At 40.2% G+C, this 26,218-nt stretch overlaps 1 protein-coding gene across 1 annotated transcript in view; it reads right to left on the bottom strand.

Annotated features, from left to right (window-relative positions):
• MCMDC2 (minichromosome maintenance domain containing 2) overlaps nucleotides 1-23,062 on the bottom strand; it is a 57,030-nt gene extending 33,968 nt beyond the window's left edge. Inside the window, 11 exon segments of the mRNA XM_033202755.1 lie at nucleotides 2,056-2,178; nucleotides 2,181-2,260; nucleotides 9,327-9,564; nucleotides 12,464-12,589; nucleotides 14,799-14,903; nucleotides 15,022-15,144; nucleotides 16,181-16,376; nucleotides 19,099-19,158; nucleotides 19,233-19,363; nucleotides 19,455-19,647; nucleotides 22,846-23,062. Coding sequence (XP_033058646.1) covers nucleotides 2,056-2,178; nucleotides 2,181-2,260; nucleotides 9,327-9,564; nucleotides 12,464-12,589; nucleotides 14,799-14,903; nucleotides 15,022-15,144; nucleotides 16,181-16,376; nucleotides 19,099-19,158; nucleotides 19,233-19,363; nucleotides 19,455-19,548 — 1,276 coding nt within the window. The 5' untranslated portion in view covers nucleotides 19,549-19,647; nucleotides 22,846-23,062.
• Nucleotides 23,063-26,218: the final 3,156 nt, after the last annotated feature.

The raw sequence follows: 26,218 nt of genomic DNA, 5'->3' as shown, positions 1-26,218 counted from the left end.
GCCCAGTCCATGGCTGTCCATATCCTTGCTAGTTATAAATCTGGCCCAACCAGCATTACTCTAATACAGAACCAAACAACAACATTATAAGGAAAAAACTCTACAGATCAATATCTCTCATGAACATAGATTTTAAAAATCCTCAACAAAAATTGTAGCATATCAAATCCAACAATGTAGAAAAAGAATTATACAGCATGACCAAGTAAGCTTTATCCCAGGTATGCAAGGCCGGTTCGATATTCAAAAATCAATTAATGTAATCCATCATATCAACAGGCTAAATGAGAAAAATCATATGATTGATGATGGCAGGAGGCAGACAGGTTCCTGGGCAGATAGGGGCAGGTCCTTGGTGGAACCCAACCTTCAGGTAAGAGACAGCTTGAAGCCTGAAAACCAGGCTGCCAGTTCTGGGTGGAGTCCACCACCTGGAGTGAGAACGTCCTTGATGCCTTTCAGCCAATCAGATGGTGTTTTTCTGGGCCCACCCATGGACCAATCAGCATGTACTTCCTCCATTCTTAGCCCATAAAAACCCCAGAGTCAGCCAGACTCAGACACAGGTTGGGACTACCTGTGTCTATGGGTAGGAGCTACCAACTTCGGGTCTCCTGTCCACTGAAAGCTGTTCTGCCATGCAGTAAAACTCTTCTCCACCTTGCTCACCCTCCAGTTGTCCACATAAGCTAATTCTTCCTGGACGTGGGACAAGAACTTGGGACCTGTTGAATGGCAGGTGCGAAAAGGGCTATGACACTCTCCTGGCAGGCTTGTTGAGTGGCAGGCAGGAGCAAAAAGGGCTGTGACACTTTCCTAGTCAGCTTGCTGAGCTGTGAGTGGTGACACATTCTTGTTTGTTGGACTGCGGGACTGAAGATCAATGACCCTTCTGGAGGCCCAGACCTCAGGATTTCCTGAGTCAGAGCTGTAACACTATAATCCTCCTGCCTTCTGTCGGCCTTGGGCAGCTGTCCCATGACAGAAAGTGGCAATGGGCTGGGCCAGCCCAGGAGCCATGGGCTGGAGTGAGGCAGTGGACTGAAAGAGCTGTTACTATGTGCCCCCCATCCACTGAGCTGTGGGCAACAGGAACGAGAGACCTGTAGCATGCTTCCCTGCAACCCCTTGGAGCTCCACTGTTGCTGGTGTCTCCAAGTTTTTGGGTGCCACCCCGTTCCCCTCATCCAGACACCAGGGCCTTCAGTAGAAGCCACTTGCAGTATGCCTATTCCAGCTACAGCCACGCATGAAGCCAGCACCTGTGCCAGCACCTGGAGCTGCCTGCCCTGCCACAGCACCTGGTATGCCTGGCTATGTGCAGTGGCTGGACCCTGTGCTTGCTCACTCACACACCCCTTGCTGTTCCACTCCTGGCTTGCCCTCAGCAGGCATGGGATCTGGACTGGTAGTGTAAGCCAAGTGCAGCCTGCTGGGCCGAGTGAGCAGAACATGTCCAGCAGGCAGGAGCGAAACTCAAGCAGAGGTGCTGCTGGACATAGAGGTTTCTGGCTTGAGAAGCAACACCCAAAGGATCCTGTGACATGATCATATTAACAGATGCAGCAAAGCATTTGACAAAATCCAATATCCATTTATGATTAAAAACAAAAAAACGCTCAGAAAATTAGGAATAGAGAAGAACTTCCACTGATAAAGAATGTCTACAAAAAATGTTCAGCTAACATCATACTTCATGGTGAGAAATTTGAAGCTTTCCCACTCAAATCAGGAACAAGGCGCGGATGTCCTCTACTCTTAACACCACTTTTCAACTTTATACTGGAAGTGGTAGCTAATGCTATAAGACAAGAAGAGGAAATAAATCTGGTCCATTACAAGCTCATGTGTTAGCACACTGAGAGCAAAGCCTAAAACTGTGCATTTGCACATTAAATTTCTGTTTTTGCTTATAAAACCAAAATGAGAAATGGCATCTAACATAATTTCTCAAACCCTCAAACATCTGCAATACTATCTTAACTGTTAAGTATCTCAACATGGATGAGAGTATAAGTTAAACAGGTGAAAATTAATTTTACAAATATTGTTTACCTGATTGAAGCTGTTCAAGTTTATCTTTTTTGTGTGAAGCCAAGTCTCCTATAAAGCAGATACCACCTTTAGCTAGCAAAGCACTGCCAGCCTGAATGCTAACTGCTCCAGTTCCATACTTATCCTGGATAGAGTGGGAAAAATTTCAGTAGCGACTAGATGACGTATACCACGGGGAACAAGGTTTATGCTAAAATTCAGAAGCCTAGGGAAAAAAAAATAAACTTTTCATTACTATTACTTAATTTTCAAAAGTCACAATGTGTTACATTAAATTTAATTTTATTCTGTGTTTACTGAGCACTTGTGATACACCAGCTATTGTGCTAGGGATAAAAATATATATGACTAACATGGTGAAATCCCGTCTATACTGAAAATACAAAAATTAGCCAGACGTGCTAGTGCATGCCTGTAGTCCCAGCTACTCAGGAGGCTGAGACACAAGAATCATTTGAACCTGGAAAGCAGAGCTTGCAATGAGCCAATATCATGCACTCCAGCCTGGGTGACAGAGTGAGATTCTGTCTCAAAAAACAAAACAAAAAAGTATATACAAGACTTGGACCTTAACTTGGAAAGCTCACAGTCTAAAAAGAGAGATATAAAAAACTAAAACACAATGTGATAAGTACTAAAAAAAATGTCTTCATCCTGGTGACAGAGCAAGACTCCGTCTTAAAAAAAAAAAAAAAAAAAAGAAAGTCTTTAGAACATCCATGGTGGCCAGGTGTAGTGGCTTACAACTGTAATCCCAATACTTTGGAGGCTGAGGCAGGCGGATCACTTGAGCTCAGGAGTTCGAGACCAGCCTGGCCAACATGGCAAAATCCCATCTCTACTAAAAACACAAAAATTAGCTGGGCCTGTAATTACACACCTGTAATCCCAGCTACTGGGAGGCTGAGGCAGGAGAATTGCTTCAACCTGGGAGGTGGACATTTCAATGAGCTGAGATCACTTCACTGCACTCTGGTCTGGGTGACAGAGCAAGACTGTCTCAAAAACAACAACAACAAAAGAACATCCATGGGAGTATTATTTCTTCTTGGAAGGGAATCAGAGAAAGTTATAGAGAGATGACGTTTGAATTAGGCCTTCTTTTTATGGATTGCTTTCTTTTGCCTATTCAGAATTTTTGCATTAGGCTTTCTAGCGTCCCATGAAAACTATCACTCTGCTGTTTCTGTATCATTGCAATTGTGGGTTTTTTTGTTTGTTTGTTTTTGCTTTGTTTTGTTTTGAGTCTCTCTGAGGCACAAAGGCTGGAGTGCAGTGGCGTGATTTCAGCTCATCGCAACCTCTGCCTGTCACTAGGGTGGAGTGCAATGGAACAATCTCAGCTTCCAACCTCCACCTCCCAGGCTTAAATGATTCTCCTTCCTCAGCCTCCCAAGTAGCTGGGACCACAGGCACAAGTCACCGTGCCGGCTCAAATTTTTTTTTTTTTTTTGTAGAGATGGGTTTCACCATGTTGCCCAGGCTGGCCTTGAACTCCTGAGCTCAAATGATCCTCCTGCCTTGGCCTCCCAAAAAGTGCTGGGATTACAGACTTGAGCCACTGTGTCCAGCCAAAATTTTTTTTTTCTTTTAAGAGACAGAGTCTCACTCTGTCATACAAGCTGGAATGCAATGATACAGTCATAGCACACACAGCCTCAAACTCCTGGACTCATATAAGCCTGCCTGCTCAGTCTCCCAAGTAGCTGGAACTACAGGCATGAGGCGCCTGTCTGTCTCATGGCAATTCTTGATATGTCATTTTGGTTTCTAACCTCTTTGCTAATTGCCTCAGTCTCTTCATATTCCAAATTTAAATTCTGAAAAAGGAATATGATTACCTTAGCTTAGCTTTCAAATCCTTGCCACAGAAATTATAGCTTCCTAGTGCAATCAACTATGATGAGTAGACATAGACATGTGACACAAAAGGGGGTGATACAAAAGTAGTCACAGACATGCAATGCAAAAGAGGGTGAGATGTGGATAGGTAGATGGTATAAAATATGTCTAGCGCATGTACCATTCTAAGGAATTTGGATATTTGAAGATATATAAAATGAGACAGCGATATTTAGAAAGAAACTTTTGCAAGCCTATAAGGAGTGGTTCTCAACCACAGCCTGCACTAACCTCACCTGGAGAGATTTAACAAATTCCAATGCCAAGTGCCACCCCAAACCACTTAAATTAGAAACTCTGGGGGTGAGACACAGTGATAAATATTTTTTAAAAATTCTCTCAGATGATTCTAATAGGCAGCTAGGCTGAGCACTTAGTGATATGGAACAATGAGCCTCAAATTTGGCTACACATTGGAACTGGCTAAGGAACTTCTAAAACTACTGATACACAGAAAGTCACAGAATACAAAGTCAAAATACAAAAATCAATTGTATTTCTATATATTCATAGTAAACAATTGAAAATGAAGTTAAGAAAACACTACCATTTTAGTAGCATCAAAAATATCAAATATTTTTAGAACCAATTTAACAAAATATTTGCATGACCTTTATAAAAACATCGCTGAGATAAATTAATGAAGACCTAAATAAATGGAGAGATATGCCACATTCATGGATTGGAAGACTCAATATTATTAAGATGTTAATTCTCCCTGAAATCGATTTACAAGTTTAATACAGTTCCAATCAAAATATTCAAAGGCTTCTTTTTGGTTGGTATTAACATACTGATTTGGCTGGGCACAGTGACCCACATCTGCAATCCCAGCACTTTGGGAGGCCGAGGCAGGAGGATTGCTTGAGCCTGAGAGTACAAGACCAGTCTAGGTAATATGGCAAGAGCTCATCTCTACAAAAAACTAAAAAGTTAACCAGACGTGGTGGTGCATGCCTCTGTTCCCAGCTACTCAGCAGGCTGGGATGGGAGGATCATTTGAACCCAAGAGTTTGAGGCTGCAATGAGTCATGATTGTGCCACTGCACTCAAACTTGGGCAACAGACCGTGACCCTGTCTCAAAAAATAAAAATAAACTAATTCTAAAATTTATTTAAAAATGCAAAGGATCTAAAATTGTTTTAATACTTAAAATGAAGGATAAAGTTGCTTTACCTGATTTCAAGACTGAACATAAAGCTACAATAATCAAGAGAGTGTAGTATTGGTATAAGTATAGAACAATAGATCAAAGTATTAGAAAAGAGAGTTCAAAAAGATTTACATCCAGTTCAATTTTATACCCAGATTCTGCCTAGTTCAATTGAATTTGAACAATGGTATCAAAACAATTTAATGGGGAAAGGAAAATCTTTTCAACAATTAGTGTGGAAAAATTGGATAAATGCATAGGACAAACATTAACTTTAACTCATACCTCCTACCAATCTCTGGGAGATTAAGGCAGGAGGATTGTTTGAGCCTGAAAGTTTGAGACCAGCCTAGCAAGACTTACCTCTACATAAATAAATAGTAAACTAAAACTATAATGTTTCTAGAAGAAAACATTTAAAAACTCTTCATGACCTTGGGATAGACAAAGATTTCTTCTTTTTTTTTTTTGAGACAGGGTCTCGTGGTGTCACCCAGGCTGGAGTGCAGTGGCACAATCTCTGCTTACTGTAACCTCCACCTCCAGGGTTCAAATGATTATCCTGCCTCAGCCTCCCCAGTAGATGAGATTACAGGCACGCACCACTATGCCCCACTAATTTTTTTTTTTTTTTTTAGTGGAGACAGGGTTTCACCATGTTGGCCAGCTGGCCTCGAACTCCTGACCTCAGGTGATCCACCCACTCAGCCTCCCAAAGTGCTGGGATTATAAACATGAGCCACCGTGCCCAGCCAGACAAGGATTTCTTAAACAGAAGTCAGAAAACACTAAGCATAAAAGTAAATAATACATTGAATTTCATCAAAACTAAAAAGTCTGCTCATCAAAGATACCTTTAGACAATTTTTAAAAAGCTTTATACCTGGAGAAAAATTTTATAATACATATATTTGGCAAAGGACATGCATCCAGAACAACTAAACTAAAAGATGAACACACACTTTATAAAAACAGACACTTCATAAAAAGAGATATATGAGTGGCCAATAAGCACATGAAAAAGAGCTCAAATCAATAGTCATCTCGGAAACGCAAATTGGAACAATGACATATCATTTCATTTCCACTAGTATGGCTAAAATGAAAAGGGCTCACAACACCAAATGTTGGTGAAGATGGAAACAAGAGGAACTCTTTACATTATTGGTAGGAATGTAAAATGGTACAACCACTTTGGAAAACTGGCAATTTCTTTTCTTTCTTTTCTTTTCTTTCTTTCTCTTTCTTTTCTTTCTCTTCTTTCTTTTCTTTCTTTTCTTTCTTTTCTTTCTTTCTTTCTTTCTTTTCTTTCTTTCTTTCTCTCATTCTCTCTCTCTCTTCTCTCTCTCTCTCTTTTCTCTCTCTCTCTCTCTTTCTCTCTTTCCCTCTCTCTCTCTTTTCTCTCTCTCTCTCTTTCTCTCTTTCCCTCTTTCTTTCTTTCTGAGTCTTGCTCTGTTGCCCAAGCTGGAGTGCAGTGGCACTGTCTCGACTCACTGCAACCTCCACCTCCTGGGTTCAGTTTTCATGTCTCAACTTCCCAAGTGTAGCCGGGTCTACAAGTACATGCCACCATACCCGAATAATTTTTGTATTTTTAGTAGAGATGGGGTTTCCCCACATTGGCGAGGTTGGTTTCAAATTCCTGACCTCAGGTGATCTGCCTGCCTCAGCCTCCCAAAATGCAGGGATTACAGGCGTGAGCCACTGTGCCCGGCCAACTAGCAGTTTCTTATAAACTTATAGGCCAGGCACAGTGGTTCATGCCTGTAATCCCAGCACTTTGGGAGGCTGAGGTGGGTGGATTACCTGAGGTCAGGAGTTCGAGACCAGCTGGGCCAATGTGATGAAACCCATCTTTACTGAAAATACAAAAATTAGCCAGGTGTGGTGGCATGTGCCTGTAATCCCAGCTACTAGGGAGACTCAGACAGGGAAATTGCTTGAACCTGGGAGAAGGAGGTTGCAGTGAGCTGAGATTGTGCCATTGCACTCCAGCCTGGGCAACAAGAGTGAAACTCCGTCTCAAAAAAAAAAAAAAAAAGTTATACATCTACCTTATGACCCAGCAATTCCACTCCTAGGTATTTACCCAAGATAATGAAAATACATGTCCACAAAAAGGCTTGTGCAAGAATGTTTACAGCAGCTTTATTAGTAATAGTCAAAACATGCAAAACCAAATGACTTCCACTATGAGAACAGATAAACAAATTTTGGAACATTTGTATAATGAAATGCTACTCATCAACAGAAACAATGAACTACTGATGTACACAATTGGATCAATTCAAAAATATTTTGTTGAGTAAGAGACAGTAGACCCAAAAGAGGATGCACTGTATGATTTCATTATCTGAAGTTCAAGAACAGGAAAATTAATCTATGGTGACAGAAATCACCAGTGAAGATAGGAACTGATTGGAAGAGGGAAGGAGGGAAATTTCTGGGGTGATAGAAATGTTCTATATCTCATTGTTGTGGTGATTAAAGGAGTGTATGTTATTTGTCAAAACTCAGTGTTTTTAGTGATGATAATAAGATCTGATTCTTTCACTGTGTGTAAATTTTACCTAAAAAGAAAAAACAAACCAATCTCTTACAGAGCCCCAAATATCATTTAAAAATGTCAAAAGATTAATGGCAAACAGAAAAAGAGAGAAAGGCCTTAATTTACATGCATCACAAATCAATAAAAAAAACAACAGAACAAAAACAATGATCAAGAATGGGAGGTTCATAGAAAAAAATACATATTTAATAAGTTTTATATGATGCCAAAATTATTTCCAATTAAATAAATGCAAATTAAAATAAAATACAATTTTCCACCTATGAGATGGCAATTTGTTTTTTTTTTGTTGGTTTTTTTTTTGAGACAGAGTGTCTGCCGCCCAGGCTGGAGTGCAGTGGTATGATTTCAGCTCATTGCAACCTCCGCCTCCTGGGTTCCAGCAATTCTCCTGCCTCAGCCTCCTGAGTAGCTGGGACTACAGGTGCGTGCCACCACGCCTGGCTAGTTTTTTGTATTTTTAGTAGAGATGGGGTTTCACCATGTTAGCCAGGATGGTCTCGATCTCCTGACCTCATGATCCACCTGCCTCGGCCTCCCAAAGTGCTGGGATTACAGGCCTGAGCCACCACGCCCAGCCCAGATTGCAAAATTTTAAAGTTTATAATGAGGTGAGAGGATCGCTTGAGCCTAGGAGTTCAGCCTTAGCTATATAGGGAGACTTTGTTTACATAAAAAATGTAAAAATTAGCCCAGTGTAGTGATGTGTACCTGTAGTCACAGCTACTCAGGAGGCTGAGGATGGAGGTTCACTTGAGCCCAGGAGGTTGACACTGTTGTGAGTCATGATCATGCTACTGCATTCCAGCCTGGGTGACAGAGTGAGACCCTGTCTCAAAAAATAATGATAACAAAAATATAAGTTTGATAATACCCAGAGTTGGTGAGGCTGTGAGGAAACAAATACTCTCATATTCTGCCAGTAGAAGAATAAAGTGGTACAATCTGGGCATTTGGTACCATATTTACATCACCAGTGGCGATTTAATTTTAGCAAAACATAATCTGTTCAATTAAATTACTGTTAATTTGAATTTTATTTTTTTCTATTTTAAATTCATTTTGTAAATTTATTTTTTGCTTTGAAACTGCATACAAGATACTAAATAAGGAGTTTATTCCTAGCTTTGTGAATATTTAAGCAACTTTTTAAGGAAAGGGTACTTGCTAGTGGGGAGCCACAAAATGCTAAGTAGAGGCTTACTCCAAAGTTAGGATGATATTCCCCCCAAACAGTAATTATGGCACTTCTGACAGCCTTATTTGGATGCAGTGAGTCAATATTATTAATGGAATATTGAAGAAAAATAAGAAAATGGTTAGTTTGTTCCTTAGGGGGAAGATTATTCAAAACAAAGTACAGAAACAGCATACAGAGCTAGGGATAAGGGGAAAGGAAGGCTGGGAAGGATGCAATTATTTACAAAGGTCTGAGTGAGGAAATAGTTTGAAAATTGGAGTAATTCGACTTATCACTTATCAATTTATCTTTCAAAGGTTTTGAATTTTATTGATAAAGATTGATTTAAGTACTTATACTGGCTCAGAAAAATTCTAAATATTCTTCTTTTAATAATGGTCATGGAAAGGATGTATGCAAATCTGTGACCAATTAATATTTGTAAAAATTCATGTCACGTATTTACCTGTCTATCAGTAGAGTATCACTTGTTAAAATTAAAATATCCAGGCAATCTTCCAGTTCCTTGTTACGGTCAGTTGTCTGTACTAGACTCATCAACAAACAGAGCTTGAGCAAATTGTAAGTTCCAGGAGGGGTAATTTGTGACGCAAAGATATTGGCAAGAATTGCTGTAAACTTCCAGCATGAGCTGGAAGTTAAGGAGAGGAGACACCTGAAATTGTCACTAATTCCTGAAGGAACTGAAAGTAAATATTAACATATATATTAAAGAAAGGGTTTTAAAACAAGACAACATTATAGATATTTGACTCCCTTTACCTAAAATGTTATCAAATTATAGTTCTAATAATACCATATTCTTTTTTTTTAGAGACAGGATCTTGTTATGTTTCCCAGGCTGGTCTTAAACCCCTGGCCTCAACTGATTCCCCTGCTTTGGCCTCCCAAAGGGCTATGATTACAGGCCTGAACCACCATGCTTGGCCTTTAAATTCTTAGAATGATATTAAATTATGATTCGAGGTCATGCTAGTTTACCATTTCTACCTCAGGGAATGTAATACAAGGAAGAAGTCACCCTTTGTGTCCACATAGATTGGCTGTGGGTTGCAGGCAAATCCCTCATTCTTCTCCTTTTAAGATCTATGTGAGTAAACCAGTACATGGAGTGCCTGCATTGCTGTGTTTGCTCCTATATTTCTATGTATCACCTTCAAAGAGGAATAATAAGCAGAATGGGAAATATTTGAATGTTGCTGTTAAACAGAAAGATTTACATTCCACTACTTTGAAAGCACTGTACTGTAGTATACTGCAAAATTCTAGATCTTCTCCATCCTCTCACTCCACCTCCTGAAAGGAATGAGTGATTTATCCAATTGGTAATGTGGGTGGAACAGCTGTGCATGTATAACCTAGTCCCATTCTCCTTCTTTCTGGGCTGCCATCAAAAAGCAATGATTTCCTCTAACTCATCCATGCCCATGGACTAAGAGAGGCCTACTTTAGTCTAGCTCTTGCCACATTTGGGTAGTTAAATATGTCTCATTCTGGTGTTCAGCATGAGAAAGCACACTCTCCATCTACAGAAAAGTCATGTTCTGCTACCAAATCAATAAATTCTAAAACACTTAGCAGAAAATATTTAAAAGATCACTAAACCCTCTATAATTCACCAGTGCTTTCTTTCTTTAACATTTTTGTTCTTTTAAGAAGCTTTTCTCTTCAAGAAAGTAGAAGTATTTAGAATCTACTTGCATTTAAATTCAACTTGGGTGTCTATTACTACTGATGATTACCCACAGTATGGAAGCTAAAGAAACTTCATCCTGGGCCAGGGGTGGTGGCTCATGCCTGTAATTCCAGCACTTTGAGAGGCCGAGGTGGGCGGATCAGGTCAGGAGTTCGAGACTAGCCTTGTCAACATGGTGAAACCCCGTTTCTACTAAAAATATAAAAATTAGCTGGGCGTGGTGGTGAGCACCTGTAATCCTAGCCACTCAGGAGGCTGAGGCAGGAGAATCCCTTGAACCCAGGAGGTGGAGGTTGCAGTGAGCCAAGATAGCGTCACTGTAGCCCAGCCTGGGCAACAGAGCAAGACTCCGTCTCAAAAAAAAAAAAAAAGAAAGAAAAAGAAAAGAAACTTCACCTTGGAAGCTAATCTACCATGTTGACTTCTGATAAACCCCAGATCTGTGAATGCTGGGAGATTGCCAGTTGATCTATTGTTCCTCAAGCAAGAGCACATACTTATCATAAATCCTGCCCTTAGATCAATCAACCTTGATAAATTAATACTTACTGTAAATCCTGTCCTTAGATCAATTCCTATCCAATCCCTCTGAAGCATGTGTACTCCTTCCCTATATAATTCCTGGGTCTGGGGGTAATAGCATGGAGATCTACCTGTCTTGCGGCTGCCCAAGATCATGCTTCTGTCCTTAAGTTCCCCAGTAAAACCATCCTATAATGACAAGCTGGACTTGTCTGCCTGCTTTGGTTTCTCAGGTCCTTCTGCATTTGGGGATCACTTTGAATATATATAGCCCATTCAGGGACCATACAGATTACAAAAAAATCCAACTCTGTTCAAGATTTAACCAGCCTTTTCTATATTTAGATACTTGTGAGCCAAGTTGAAAGAACAGGTCTGCTCTCCACTTTTGTTTACATAGTGCTAATGCATGTTGGAGTTGGTAAAGGAAATTATCAGTAATAAAGGTGATATTTTGGTCCTCATCTGCCTTTATCTTATTTCTTGATTTGGTTCAGAATTCAGTTGAGGAAAAGGATGCTTTTTTTTTTTTTTTTTGAGACGGAGTCTCATTCTATCATCCAGGCTGGAGTGCAGTGGTGCAATATTGCCTCACTGCAACCTCTGCCACCCAGGTTCAACCGATTCTCCTGCCTTAGCCTCCCAAGTAGCTGGGATTACAGGCACCTGCCACCGCGCCTGGCTACTTTTGTATTTTTAGTAGAAACGGGGGGATCTCACCATCTTGGCCAGGCTGGTCTTGAACTCCTGACCTCGTGAGCTGCCCACCTTGGCTTCCCAAAGTGCTGGGATTACAGGTGTGAGCCTGCCTCAGCCTCCTAAAGTGTTGAGATTACAGGTGTAAACCACCATGCTCAGCCTGTAAGATATTCTTATCTGTATTTTATATATGAAGAAACCGAGAGGTTACATGGCTTGCACAGCGCCCAGTCAAGGATGCTATTTTATTGAGCTCTCCTTCTCAGACCACAACAGTTAACCCAGAATTGCCTTGGCTAGTGGTATAGAAAAATCCTTTGACTAATCTCTAATCCTGAAACATTTTTCTCATTATTAATTATTTTAAAAATTAAAATAAGGCTTAGCCCAAAGAAAGGAGTCCTGCATGCTAGAAAGTTTCCACAACATTATCCTGTTTTATTTCCTTCATGTACTTATTATCTGAAATTGTCTTTTGCTTACTTTACATGTTTATTGACTGTCTGCCATATGATTTAAGAGCAGAAACTTTGACTGTCCTGTTTACAACTGTATTCTTAGTGCTTAAAAGAATGCCTAGCACATAGGCAAACAATACTTACCTGCGGAACAAATAGATTTAAATTTAAATATTTGTTAATATATAATACTAAAATTTTCCTTACCTTTTGAATTACAAAAAGTTATGCTATTTGCTTCTATACAGACAGCAGTTTGTGAAGCTTTTACACAGGTTGGAATTCCAATAATTTTATATTCATTTCCTATATTCATTTTATTCACTGATTCATCTAAAATTATTAAAAACAGAAGAAAATGCATATTCACTAAATGAACTTTGTACATGAACATATGGTTCAAAGATCCAGAACTAGTAACAATTCAGTAGTTGAGTTAGGAGTATTTTTGTTTAGCATAATATCCATATAAAGTGACACTAATAATATAAACTGATGCAATTTTATTGCTGATAAATTTTGATTCTTATTTGCAATGATGAATTTAACTTCAAGAAGCATGTGATATAGCAACTAGACACTCTTCTATAACATGGTCGAAAGAAAATAAAATTATTCCATATAAGATGAAACATTTTTCCATTCAATGAAAAGGAATGTTAATAAAAATGACCTTATAAGTGATCATTTTATTTGAGAGGAAAATAATTTTACTGTCTACAATACATGTAAGTACTTGTAAAAACATTATTTAACCTATAAAATATGTGTTTTTTTGTTTGTTTTTGAGACAAAGTCTCGCTCTGTTGCCCAGGCTGTAGTGCAGTGGCACAATCAGCTCACTGTAACCTCAAATTCTAGGGTTCAAGCAATCCTCCTGCCTCAGCCTCCTAAAGTGTTGAGATTACAGGTGCAAACCACCATGCTCAGCCTGTAAGATATTCTTTTTTTTTTTTTTTTTTTTTTTTGAGACGGAGTCTGGCTCTGTTACCCGGGCTGGAGTGCAGTGGCCGGATCTCAGCTCACTGTAAGCTCCGCCTCCTGGGTTCCCGCCATTCTCTTGCCTCAGCCTCCGGAGTAGCTGGGACTACAGGCGCCCGCCACCTCGCCCGGCTAGTTTTTTGTATTTTTTTAGTAGAGACGGGGTTTCACCGTGTTAGCCAGGATGGTTTCAATCTCCTGACCTCGTGATCCGCCCGTCTCGGCCTCCCAAAGTGCTGGGATTACAGGCTTGAGCCACCGCGCCCGGCCGATATTCTTATCTGTATTTTATATATGAAGAAACCGAGAGGTTACATGGCTTGCACAAAGCTAAATAACTAGTAAGAAGCAGAACTGAAATTCACATTTAGGTTTGCCTACCTACAAAGTCTACCCTCTGTATTATACTAGGTTCCTCTCTCATACCTGGAGTTTGGGCAACACTTTGCATGAGTTCAAAATTTATTTTAAAAAACACACGAAAAATTTTGATCCTCCATGCCACAGTTAGAAGTTGGTTGGTTGTAAAGCTATGAAAGAAAGGTTTACAGGAAGGAGCAAGGGTTAACTTATCTCTGTGATCAGAGTGGTCTTCCTTTTTTTCTCTTTTCTCTCTAGCCCCAGAGAGCTGAACAATAACTCCAATATTTATGTAAGACACACACATAGGATAATAGGAGATCCCATTGTCTTAAAACAACTGTGACCCTGGGACTTAGCTCAGTGCTTGGGACACAGTAGGTCCTAATATCATTTTAAGTAAGTGTTGTATGACTGAATGAATAATTGATATATTAACTAAATATGACTCTCTTAAAACACTCAAGAATTAGATGACTTGTGATTCTTAAGATATAGAAGTACCATTTATAATTATAAGCATAAACAAGTCAATGGCTTTTTTTCTGAGATGGAGTCCCATTGTGTTGCCCAGGCTGGTATGCAGTGGCACGATAATGGCTCACAGCAGCCTCTGCTTCCCGGGTTCAAGCGATTCTCCTGCCTCAGCACCCTGAGTAGCTGGGATTACAGGTGTCCGTCACCAAGCCTGACTAATTTTTGTATTTTTAGTAGAGATGGGGTTTCACCATGTTGGCCAGGCTGGTCTTGAACTCCTGACCTCAGGTGATCAACCCTCCTAAGCCTCTCAAAGTGCTGGGATTATAGGCTTGAGCCACCGCGCCTGCACTGGCCAGTGTTTTTTTATTTTTTTAGAGACAGGGTCTCGGTTGCCCAGACTGGAGTGCCGTGGCACCATCATGGCTCACTGCAGCCTCCAACTCCTGGGCTTAGGCGATCCTCCCACCCTCCCACCTTAGCTTCCCAGGTACCTAGGACTACAGACACATGCCACCACATCTAGCTAATTTTTTATTTTTAAATTTTTTATAGAGATGGGGTCTCACTATATTGCTTAAGCTGGTCTCAAACTCCTGGCCTCAAGTGATCCTCCCACCTCAGCCTCCCAAAGTGTTGGGATTACAGGCATGAGCCAGCCCCTGTGCCCAGCCAATTACATACTTATAGCAATTTATTTTGAGTTCAAACAGAATTCACTTACCTCTTAGGAAAATTGTAACAGATTGAAACCTAAATGGCTGGTTGTTAGAATGTCCTTGAAAAGCATGAAGTGCCTTTGTGGCAATTATTTCAACTATTTGTTTATCTTAAAGCAAAGAGCAAAAAAGAATTAGATATTAGAATATATATTTAATTTAATTTCCATATTGAAATATCAGACACTATTTTTAAAATTGTAATTACAAAATGTAAATGCATATTACCACCAAGTACTCTAAATTTTCTGTCTTCTTGAAGTGAAGATGCACATAGATTACACAAAAAGTCATTTCTTATCGTTGCAGATTCTGTAGCACCAGGCACATGCACTCTTACATACTGAAATCCTGAAAGAAAACAGTGGTAAGATACATTTGCTTTCAGATTTAGCTATCTATTTTGTTTCTTTTGTTATTGTTATTTTTTAATTTTTTAATTTTACATTTTCTTTTTTCTTTTATTACTGACACTAACAGATTGTAGCTATTTCAGTCCTTTAAAATTAGTCTAATTCAAAATGGAATTAATTCAGTTTTGCACTTGAGTTCAGGGTAGTTCAATTAACAGTTAACAGCTGTTTTTTGCAAGGCACTGTGCTAAGGCACTGGCAATATGGATGCTTAAGCACACAATTTCTATATGTGGCAGTGAGAAACAGGTAATTTCCACCTGTGGTATTCATTTGCAGAGTGTTCAGAGAGAAGACAGGAGGGTCAATCAACCCCAGTTAGAGGTGGCGGGGATAATTTTGAAGTCCTGGAGAAGGACTAAACTGAAGTTAAGCCAAAGGGTTGAGAGAGGACATTAAATGTTTCATTCACAACGTCATGAAATAATGTGTGAGAAGAGCAAGTACTTCAGCAATATAGGTGCACTTGTTAGGATGGGGGTGGCAGAGAAAAGGAGAAAAAATGCATTTCAAGATATGCAAAGTAAATATATAAACATTAGGAGATATAAAATTTTTATTCAAATTTTTTCTATTTTGTGAGTATTTTATAACTAATTGTAAATATGATTTAGGATTAAACAATAAATTGTTCAATTTATTTATTTATTTATTTTTTTAGACAGGGTCTCTCTTTGTCATCCAGGCTGGAGTACAGTGGCATGAACACAGCTCACTGAAGCCTCGACCTTCCTGGCCCAAGCAATCCTCCCAACTCAGTCTCTTGAATAGCTGGGACTACAGGCATGTGCCACTATGCTGGGCTAATTTTTGTATTTTTTGTAGAGATGAGGTTTCTCCATGTTGCCTGGGCTGGTCTCAAACTGCTGAGATCAGGTGATCCTCCTCAGCTTCCCAAAGTGAAGGGATTACAGGTGTGAGCCACCATGCCTAGCCAATTGCTTAATGCTTTGATTTGCCTTTTTAATATTTACCTTTTGAAAGAGGGCATGCTTCATCTGAACAAAGAAATCTTGCACCTTGTGTATACTTGGTTACAGTTGTCATTGCAATCACAATTCCTTGCATCATATAAAATCTCTGAGATGTATAATCAAGTGGAAATTCACACAGATCAAGACCATAACTTGGCAGGGGAGGTAAATGTGTTAATTTCAGCACTATATTAATCTAATAAGAACATAAAAATGGTATTAATGAAAATTGAAAATCCAATTTGACTTGTATTACAATATAGTAAGTATATTATAGAGTAAGTCAAGTTATAATATGTTAATGTTCTTAGGAATCAAAATTTTAAGCATTAGAGAAATGATATTCAAGTATAAAATTAAAGAAGTAAAAATCCTGTAATCTAATATTTTAATTGAAAATAGCATTATGAACTTTAAATTTTTCCTTAAATATACACAATTTCTGACCATATCCACTGAAAAGACTTAAAAAGCAATGTCAACCAGGGCCAGGCGTGGTAGCTTACGCCTGTAATCCCAGCACTTTGGGAGGCCAAGGCTGGTAGATCATGAGGTCAGGAGATAGACACCATCCTGGCTAACACGATGAAACCCCGTCTCTACTAAAAATACAAAAAATTAGCCGGGCATGGTGGTGGGCCCCTGTAATCCCATCTACTCGGGAGGCTGAGGCAGGAGAATGGCATGAACCCGGGAGGCGGAGCTTGCAGTGAGCCGAGCCTGTGCCACTGCACTCCAGCCTGGGCGACAGAGAGAGACTCTGTCTCAAAAAAAAAAAAAAAAAAAAAAGTCAACCAAGTAGCAAAGAAGCATGCCTAGTGTCCAGATTGTGATCTCTTGTTAAGTATCTTTTCTCACTAAAAGGAATCAGGATTCCTTGGGGGAAATGGCTGATTTCAGGCCTGGGATAGAAAATATAACAGATGAACTTGCGGTATCTTCTAACAAATGGCCTGTGTCAAAAAGACATAGGAGCAACCTTGAAGGGACCCCCAATGACAAAAGGTAGGATAATATGAGCATCAAAAGGAATGACAGAGACTCATTGAAACATATTGTATATATTTAAAAGTTCATGAGTTCCTCATATTTAAAAAAGGAACCTCCCCCCAAAAATTGGTCATTATTGGAGGCTGCTAGATTTCAACTCATTACTCTTTATTAAAGGCAAAGAATCATTTACCCTGCCTTTCCTGTACAACTTATATTTCAGAGTAACTAACTAGCTGATGAGAGAAAATTAGTCTTACAGAAGAATTTCAGCTAATTCAGAAAGAATGCTAAAATTAGAAAAATTGCAATTTTGCAACTCCTAATGAAATAACGAATTCTAGGCAATGAACATCAATGGCTGCTAAAACCATTAGGTGAAAGTTGACGGGAAATTGTATAATGGAGAGAAGGGAATGACATCACAGGAACCCACTAATCAATTGTGACACTATTGAAAGTGCAACGATAGATACTCTATCCTCCTGATATAGCACAATATGTAATACATTACACTAACTATTATGTGTTCTTGTCAAGTGATTTGAATCTGAATCTAAAAAGCTTTTACAGTCAACTTCTATTTTAGAAATATGAGGTTAGGGAAATAAGATAAATAACCCTACAAGGAAGCAATTAGAGAAATCAAGATTATATAACATAGGACAATTAGTTTCTTCAAAAAGTTAATGGTCTAAAAAGGGAGGGAGAGGAAATGGCTCTAGACTGAAAGAGACTTAGTGAGATGTAAGAACCAATTATAATGTGTGAACCTTGTTTTGGTCCTGATTTGGAACAAACCTACTGTAAGATATTCTTGAAACAATTGGGCAAATTTAAATGTAAACTGGATATTAGATAATATCAAGGAATTATTGTTACTTGTGTAGGGGTGATAACATTCTGGTTACATAACAAAAATGTCCACAGCCGGGCATGGTGGCTCATGCCTGTAATGCCAGCACTTTGGGAGGCCGAGGCGGGTAGATCACCTGAGGTTGGGAGTTCGAGACCAGTCTGACCAACATGGAGAAACCCTGTCTCCACTAAAAATACAAAATTAGTCAGGCGTGGTGGCATATGCCTGTAATCCCAGCTACTTGGGAGGCTGAGGCAGGAGAATTGCCTGAACCCGGGAGGTGCAGGTTGTGGTTAGTCGAGATCGTGCCATTTCACTCCAGCCTGGGCAACAAGAGTGAAACTCCTTCTCAAAAAAAGAAAAAAGAAAAATGTTCATAATTTTTACAGGTTGATACTAAAGTATGTAGAGATAAAATAACAGAATGCCGGGGATTTGCTTTAAAATATTTCAGAAAAAAAATTCATGATGCAGGTATGAAAAAATATTATAATATTGAATCTGAGTTGAGTGGTAGATATATGAAGGTTCACTGTATTATTCCCTTTACTTTTGGGTATGTTTGAAAAGTTTTATTATACAAGTGTTTAATGTTGGCCAGGCGTGGTTGCTCACACCTGTAATCCCAGCACTTCAGGAGGCCAATATGGGCGGATCATGGGGTCAGGAGTTTGAGACCAGCCTGGCCAACATGGTGAAACCCCGTCTCCACTAAAAATAAAAATATTAGCTGAGCGTGGTGGTGGACACCTGTAATCCCAGCTACTCAGGAGGCTGAGGCAGAAGAATTGTTTGAACCCAGGAGGCAGAGGCTGCAGTGAGCCAAGATTGCACCACTGCACTCCAGCCTTGCGACAGAGCGAGACTCCATCTCAAAAAAAAAAAAAAGTGTTTAATGTTATAAGGGATAATATGAGAAATAAAGATGCATATGTAAGATATTCTATTGAACTTTGAAAAAAAGTACTATCCTTTTAAATAAAAAGTCTATGAATATAAAAATATCTTTTTACAGTCATCACGTAAATTTGTACCTGAGATTGCTTAGTTAAATTTAACTAAAACTTACTTGTGTTTCAGTCTGCAATTGTCCAATTAATGAGAGAGTCTTAACAGCAATAAAACAGACCTGTGATTTCAAACAAACAAAAAAAGTTACCAAAAATTCCGTGTGGTACAAAATTATTTCTTTTTTTGACTTACTGATTGAAAAACTTCAGCTGCTTTTAAAGGTTGGTGTAAAATGTGATTTCCAAGCTCAGCATCTAATTCAACAACATCAGAGGGATTTATTAAAATTTTGAATCGATAGACAGCATAGCTTTGTTTTGAATCTGTGAAAATATACAAATGTAAAAGTCAGGATAGCTATGTGTAGGAGTTTATTTGAAAGTTTTAAAAATTACTCACCTTTGCTGAACGTACCATTGTAGTACTTGCAATCATCTATAAACTTTTGGAGGCCTCCACTTCTGTCAAGATAGATGAGGGCCGCCTCTTTCATTTTTAGATTTGACATTTTCTCCCGGTTAATGACTCATCTCTATTTCTAATTGATTAAACCACAATTGTTGGTAAAAGCTACAGATGGCGAAACTCATAGAAAGGATGTGAAAACCTAGAAATAAAATTAATTTTATTTTTGAAAATCTCTAATAAGACTTCACAAATTATTAAACTTGACAGTGAACTAAAACTAGGCAAAACTTCCAACTTAAAAACATTCCTACCCAAAGAAAAACAAAACGTTGTTTTCTTTTGCCAAATAACTTTTTTTTTCTTTTTTTTGAGATGGAGTCTCGCTCTGTCGCCCAGGCTGTAGTGCAGTGGTGTGATCTCAGTTCACTGCAACCTCTGCCTCCCAGGTTCAAGCGATTCTCCTGCCTTAGCCTCCCAAGTAGCTGGGACTACAGGTGTGTGACACCACACCTGGCTAATTTTTTGTATTTTTAGTAGAGACGGGGCTTCATTGTGTTAGCCAGGAGAGTCTCGATCTCCTGACCTCGTGATCCACCTGCCTTGGCCTCCCAAAATGCTGGGATTACAGGTGTGAGCCACTGCACCCAGCCCAAATAACATTTTTATCCAGATTGTTATGAGATCCTTCACAAGATTGAAAACTTTAAAACAGGAATCTCAAATGTCTCTTAACAGAGGTGCTCCCAAAAACGTTTGAGATAAACAGTATCTGATGATGAGGGTCCTTTGTAGGTGTTGTTTAAAAAATGAAACTGGTAAAAGTTGTTTTATAAATTCAATCTAAGTAACAAAATATAGTAGAATGAGTATTAACCTGGGAAACCTGAGAACTTGGTTCTAGATCCAGCATTTCCTGATTGCTATGGGGAAATCATCTGACCTCTCTTGGCTCAGTATCTTTATCCGCAGGAAACGAAAGTGTTGTATCAGATGATGAAAGCCCCTCTAATTTTAAATCTTATGTTAGTGACCAACATAAAACATTAAACCACAGTAATGAGTAAAGAATGGAATACGTGAAATTCATTGAAAGACAGCAAATACTAACTGGAAACAATATATGTCAGTAGTTGTAACAGGTGCTAGAAATAAAATGATTAATAGGTGCTAAAAATAAAATGATTAAGATTGGATCCTGCCTTTCAAGAAGTTGCTAGGCAGAGATAGAGAAATCAGAAATAAAGACTAATACATTATTCACTCATTACCAGTTTTTTTTTGTTTGTTTGTCTGTTTTTGTGAGAGGGAGTCTCACTCTGTCGCCCAGGCTGGAGTGCAGTGGCACTATGTTGGCTCACTCCAATCGTCACCCCCTGGGTTTAAACGATTCTCCTGCTTCAGTCTCACAAGTAACTGGGATTACAGGCACGTGTCACCCGGCCCAGCTAGTTTTTGCATTTTTAGTGGAGACAGGGTTTCACCATGTTGGCCAGGTTGGTCTCGAACTCCTGACCTCAAGTGATCTGCCCGCCTTGGCCTCCCAAAGTGCTGGGATTACAGGTGTGAGCCACCGCACCTGGCCTCATTACCAAATATTTATTTGGCGCCTACTATAGGTTGGATACTAGATTGTCCTAGGCACTAAGAATACTAAGATGAGTAAAACGTGGTCCCTATCCTTCAGAAAGAGTTCAGTGAGAGAAGACATATATGTAAACAATTACATGGCAATTTAAGTGCTGTAATAGAAATATGAATATACCAGGTAGCATGGAAGGAACAACATATATGAAATATTTCACAAAATTTGGGGTCATCCTTGTATATGGGTCATAACATTTTCTATTATTTTAAGACATTTTTCATTGAAGACAGTGGGGTCCTAGAGAAGCAGCTATGAATTCTACTTTAAGGTGACATTTGATAGATGACTATTTCACTAATTGGAGGAGAGGTGAAGAGAAAGAGTTCCAGAGATAGAGGTCACCTCCCACCCCCATTATCAGTTTTACACTACTGGATCCACACACCCGTTACGTGGAGTTCAGGCTACTTTCCAAAGAAAACTAATTGAGACTGTCTTTTTCACTACAACAGAGAAGTGAAACTTTAGGGTTTCTCTGTGGCCATAAGTACAATGACCTCAAAATGTGTGTTGTGTTCAGAACATCACATCTTTGCTGCACTAGAACATTAGGTTTCTGGGGTGGAATGAAGGGAGACTATTGGTAATTAAATGGTTGGGTGAGGCCAGATTATGCACGCTTTTGAAGATTATACGGGCAAAGAGAAGCCATCAAAGTTTTTTTTAAGGGTAGGGAGTATTATAGTCAGATTTCTTTTATGTGTGACAGGGTCTCACTATGTTGCCCAGGTTGGAGTGCAGTGGTGTGATCTCAGCTTGCTGCAGCCTTTGCCTACCGGGCTCAAGCTATCCTCCCTTCTCTGCCTGGGACTACAGGCACGCGCCACCACATCCAGATAATTTTTAATTTTGTTATAGAGATGGGGTCTTACTATGTTGCCCAGGCTGGTCTCCAACTCTTGGGTAGCTGTCTCGTCCTCCGAAAGTGCTGGGATTACAGGTATGAGCCACTAGGCCTAGCCCATAGTCAGATTTTTATTTTGGAAACCTGTGCCTGCTGCCAATGTGGAAAGTAGGTTGGAATAGCGGGAGAGCTGATAATCAGTTTCTACCTATTGGGATATATTCCTACAAGGTGGATGACCTGATCCAGGGCATTAGGAACGAAATGAAATGGGGGAGATCGATTCCAGAATTTTAAAGATTGCACACTGGACCTGGTGATCAGTCTACAATACGGAGAAGAGTAATCGAAAGCTGTGGGGTTTTAATATGTGTATGGGTGGATGCTGCTGCTCTAATAGAAATACGGAGCCCAAGGAGAAGCGTAAGGACATGAGGAAAAGTTCCCTTGAGATATTCTGACTTTGAGGACCCTTGGGATTCCCTGATAGATGTAAGCAGGAGCGGGCCACAAATCAGGGCCTGGCGTTCGGTGGCATCAAAAGAGAGCTAAGTCTGGGTGTCACTGCGTAAAGCGGAGGCCCTGGGGAGTGGACGCGTTTTCACGGAAGCAGAGTAAGTCGGGAAAAGACATAGAAGCCTGTGGAAAAGCGTTAAGTGAGGGAACAGGGATAAAATTCTAATTCCCTGTCTTCCCTTAATCTAACGAACACCGAGTGTTGCTGCACGCGGATTCCGTCTTCTCTCCGTGCCCTGTCAGCACCAGGATGAACTGGTGAGGGGAAGATGGCAGGAAAACACTTCACACCAAAGCGGATGAAAGCGAGTCCAGACTCATGAGGACCCCTCCCAGTGACAGCGGCGACCTCGAGTTAGGGGGACCCCAGCGCTGTAGTGCTTTGCACCCACCTTGACTCCCACCGAGCACGGCAGCGGTTGCTCGCCGCCTGCAGCGCGGGCGGAGCGGAGCCGTAGCGCGCATGCGCGCATATACCAGCTGTGGGCCGCTTGCGCAGGGCTTGCCGGGACCGCCCGCGCCCTCCGGTCAGCAGGGGGACTAGCCGGGCTTCTTTCCCTACGTTTTAATTTCTTCACTCTTACTCCCTCCCAGCGAAGCAAAGAAAAGATAGGGGTATGTTTGGTTTTTGTTATCTCAGGCCAAAGGTGTTGATGTTTAAAAAATTCAAAACCCAGCTTCAGGGAATGCAAAATGTCTAGTCACTTTAGAAGACATTCCAGTATTCCCTCAAAGGACTCAACATAAAGTTACCCTATGACCAGCAGTTTCACTCGTAGGTATTTATAAATACACCCAAGATAATTGAAAACATACGTTCACACAGAAACTTCTACACGAATGTTCATAGTATTATTCATAGTAGCCCCAAAGTGGAAATATGAATGCCCATCAACAATCAATGGATAACTGTGATGTGGCCATACAATGGAATGGTTTTGGCCATAAAACCGGATGAGACACTAATACATGCTGCAACATGGATGAACCTGGCAAACACTATGTAAAGTGGAAGAAGCCAGATACGAAAGGCCATATGTTGTGTAATTTCGTTTATATGAAATGTCCAGAATAGGCGAATCTATAAAGAGAGAAAGCAAATTTGTGGTTGCCCAGAGATTGGTTGAGAATGCAAAATGATTGCTAATGCCTATGGGATTTCTTGTTCTTTTTAAATTGTGGTAAAATATACATAAAATATACAATTTTAACCATCCTAAAGTGTACAGTTACACTACCTACGTTCACACTGTGCACTCATCACCACTATCTGTAGAACCGTTTTCATTTTCCCAAACTGAAACTCCATATACATTAAATAACTCCCCATTCTTCTCTTCCTCATCCCCTGGCAACCATCATTCTTTGCCTCCTTGAATTCGGCTACTCCAGGTACCTTATGTAAATAGAATTATACAGTATTCATCCATTTGTGACGGGCTTATTTCACTTTGCCGAACTTCTTCCAGTTTCATCCATGTTGTAGCATGTTAGAGTTTCCTTCCTTTTTAAGGCTGAATAATATTCCATTGTGTGTGTGCCATATTTTTTTGTTGTTCATGAATTCACACAGGTTTTTTTTTTTAGAAGTGATGGAAATGATCTAAAATTGATTGTGGTGATAGTTGCACAACTCTGAATCTACTGAAAGCCAGTTAACTGTATATTTTAAATCGATGAATTGTACAGTACTTAAATATTACTGAAGTTGGCCAGGTGCGGTGGCTCACGCCTATAATCCCAGCACTTTGGGAGGCCAAGGTGGGTGGATCACTTGAAGTCGGGAGTTGAACACCAGCCTGGACAACATGGTGAAACCCCATCTCTACTAAAAATACAAAAATTAACCAGGTGTGGTGGCGTGTACCTGTAATCCTAGCTACTCGGGATTAATACTATTAGCAGGCAGGAGAATTACTTGAACCCGGGAGGCAGAAGTTGCAGTGAGCAGATATCACACCATTGCACTCCAACCTGGGCGATAGAGGGAGACCTAGTCTCAAAAAAAAAAAAAACAAAAAAACTTAAGGAAACTGTTACCAAAAAACCCCAGACCCTTAAATTGTGCCTGGTTCTCTACCATTAGTATTCCTTTTTTTTTTTTTTGAGGCAGAGTCTTTCTCAGTCGCCCAGGCTGGAGTGCACCGTGGTGGCGCGATCTCGGCTCACTCCAACCTCCGCCTCCCGGGTTCACGCCATTCTCCTGCCTCAGCCTCCCGAGTAGCTGGGACTACAGGCGCCGGCCACCACACCCGGCTAATTTTTTGTATTTTTAGTAGAAACGAGGTTTCACCGTTAGCCAGGTTGATCTCGATCTCCTGACCTCGTGATCCGCCCGTCTCGGCCTCCCAAAGTGCTGGGATTACAGGCGTGAGCCACCGTGCCCGGTCTCCCTTTTTTTTTTTTCTTTTTTTTGGAGACAAGGTCTACCTCTGTCACAGGACTGGGGTGCAGGGGCCCAATCAGGGCTCACTGCAGTCTCAATCTCCTGGCTCAAGTCATCCTCTCACCTCAGCCTCCCAAGTAGCTGAGACTACAACCATGCCTGGCAAACTTTTAAATTTTTTTTTGTAGAGACAGGGTTCTCATTTTGTTTCCCATGCTGGTCTCAAACTCCTGGGCTCAAGCAATCATCCACCTCAGTCTCCCGAAGTGCTGGGATTACAGGCATGAGCCACCGTACCCAGCCTCGACCTTTAGTGTCCTTGATACAGTTATGAACTCTGTTCCATTGCATTGGGTTGAATCGTTTTCCATGAAAAAGTAATTGCGGTCATCCTTTTTCATATATAATAGGGGTGGCAAAACATCTCAGAGTGTGTTTCTCCGGGAGAATATAATCTATTTTGGTTGTGAGATAAAATATGTTTTAGGAGTAGAAATCCATTTACAACAACAAGGAGGATGTTCAAATTGTCTTGTACTACAATTCTGTGGTAATAACTACAATTTTATATGGGAATAGGCTATGGTCTGGTGATGGCCATTGCATTTTAAAGTAGAATAAATTCTTCTAGAAGGTATCTATATATTTTAAAGTTTTTTTGAGATGAAGTCATGTTGTGTTGCCCAGGTTGGAGTGCAGTGGCATGATCTCTGCCTCCTGGGTCCAAGCAATTCTTGTGCCTCAGCCTCCCGAGCAGCTGGGATTACAGGGACATGCCACCACGCCTGGCTAATTTTTGAATTTCTAGTAGAGTTGGGGTTTCACCATGTTGGCCAGGCTGGTCTTGAACTCCTGACCTCAGGTGAACTGCCTTCCTCAGCCTCCCAAAGTGGTGGGATTACAGGCATGAGCCACTGCATCCAGATATTTTAAAGTTTTGATTTTAATCAGTTCATAGCATAACATTGTTCATTTCTGCACCAGAGTAATAATTTTATATCAACCGAGTCCAGCAAAATCTTCTAATAGATTTTTATGTATTTAATACATCCTACAAAATATCTGCACAGTCAGATGTGGTGGCATGCACCTGTAGTCCCAGCTACTAGGGAGACTGAACTGGGAAGTTGCAGTGCATTATGATTGCACCACTGGACTCTGGCCTAGGTAGCAAAGTGAGACTCTTAGAAAAAAAATCTGTTAGACCTAAAATCGGAATTTAAAACCTTAAGAATTCGGCACATTTTTATACATTGCAAACTCTCTGAAAATGATAGTGATATCTAGAGTCAAAATGTCATTGTTGCTTATTGCTACATACTTACAGTACTTTATTCTTGCAAAACCACTAAACAGCAGAAACAAGTTACATGCAATCT

The sequence above is a fragment of the Trachypithecus francoisi genome, unplaced genomic scaffold, assembly GCF_009764315.1.
Source record: "Trachypithecus francoisi isolate TF-2019V2 unplaced genomic scaffold, Tfra_2.0 Lachesis_group7, whole genome shotgun sequence".
In the NCBI taxonomy this organism is placed as follows: Eukaryota; Metazoa; Chordata; class Mammalia; order Primates; family Cercopithecidae; genus Trachypithecus; species Trachypithecus francoisi.
The sequence above is the reverse complement of the archived record's forward strand: the minus strand, read 5'-3'. Positions and strand labels throughout refer to the sequence as shown.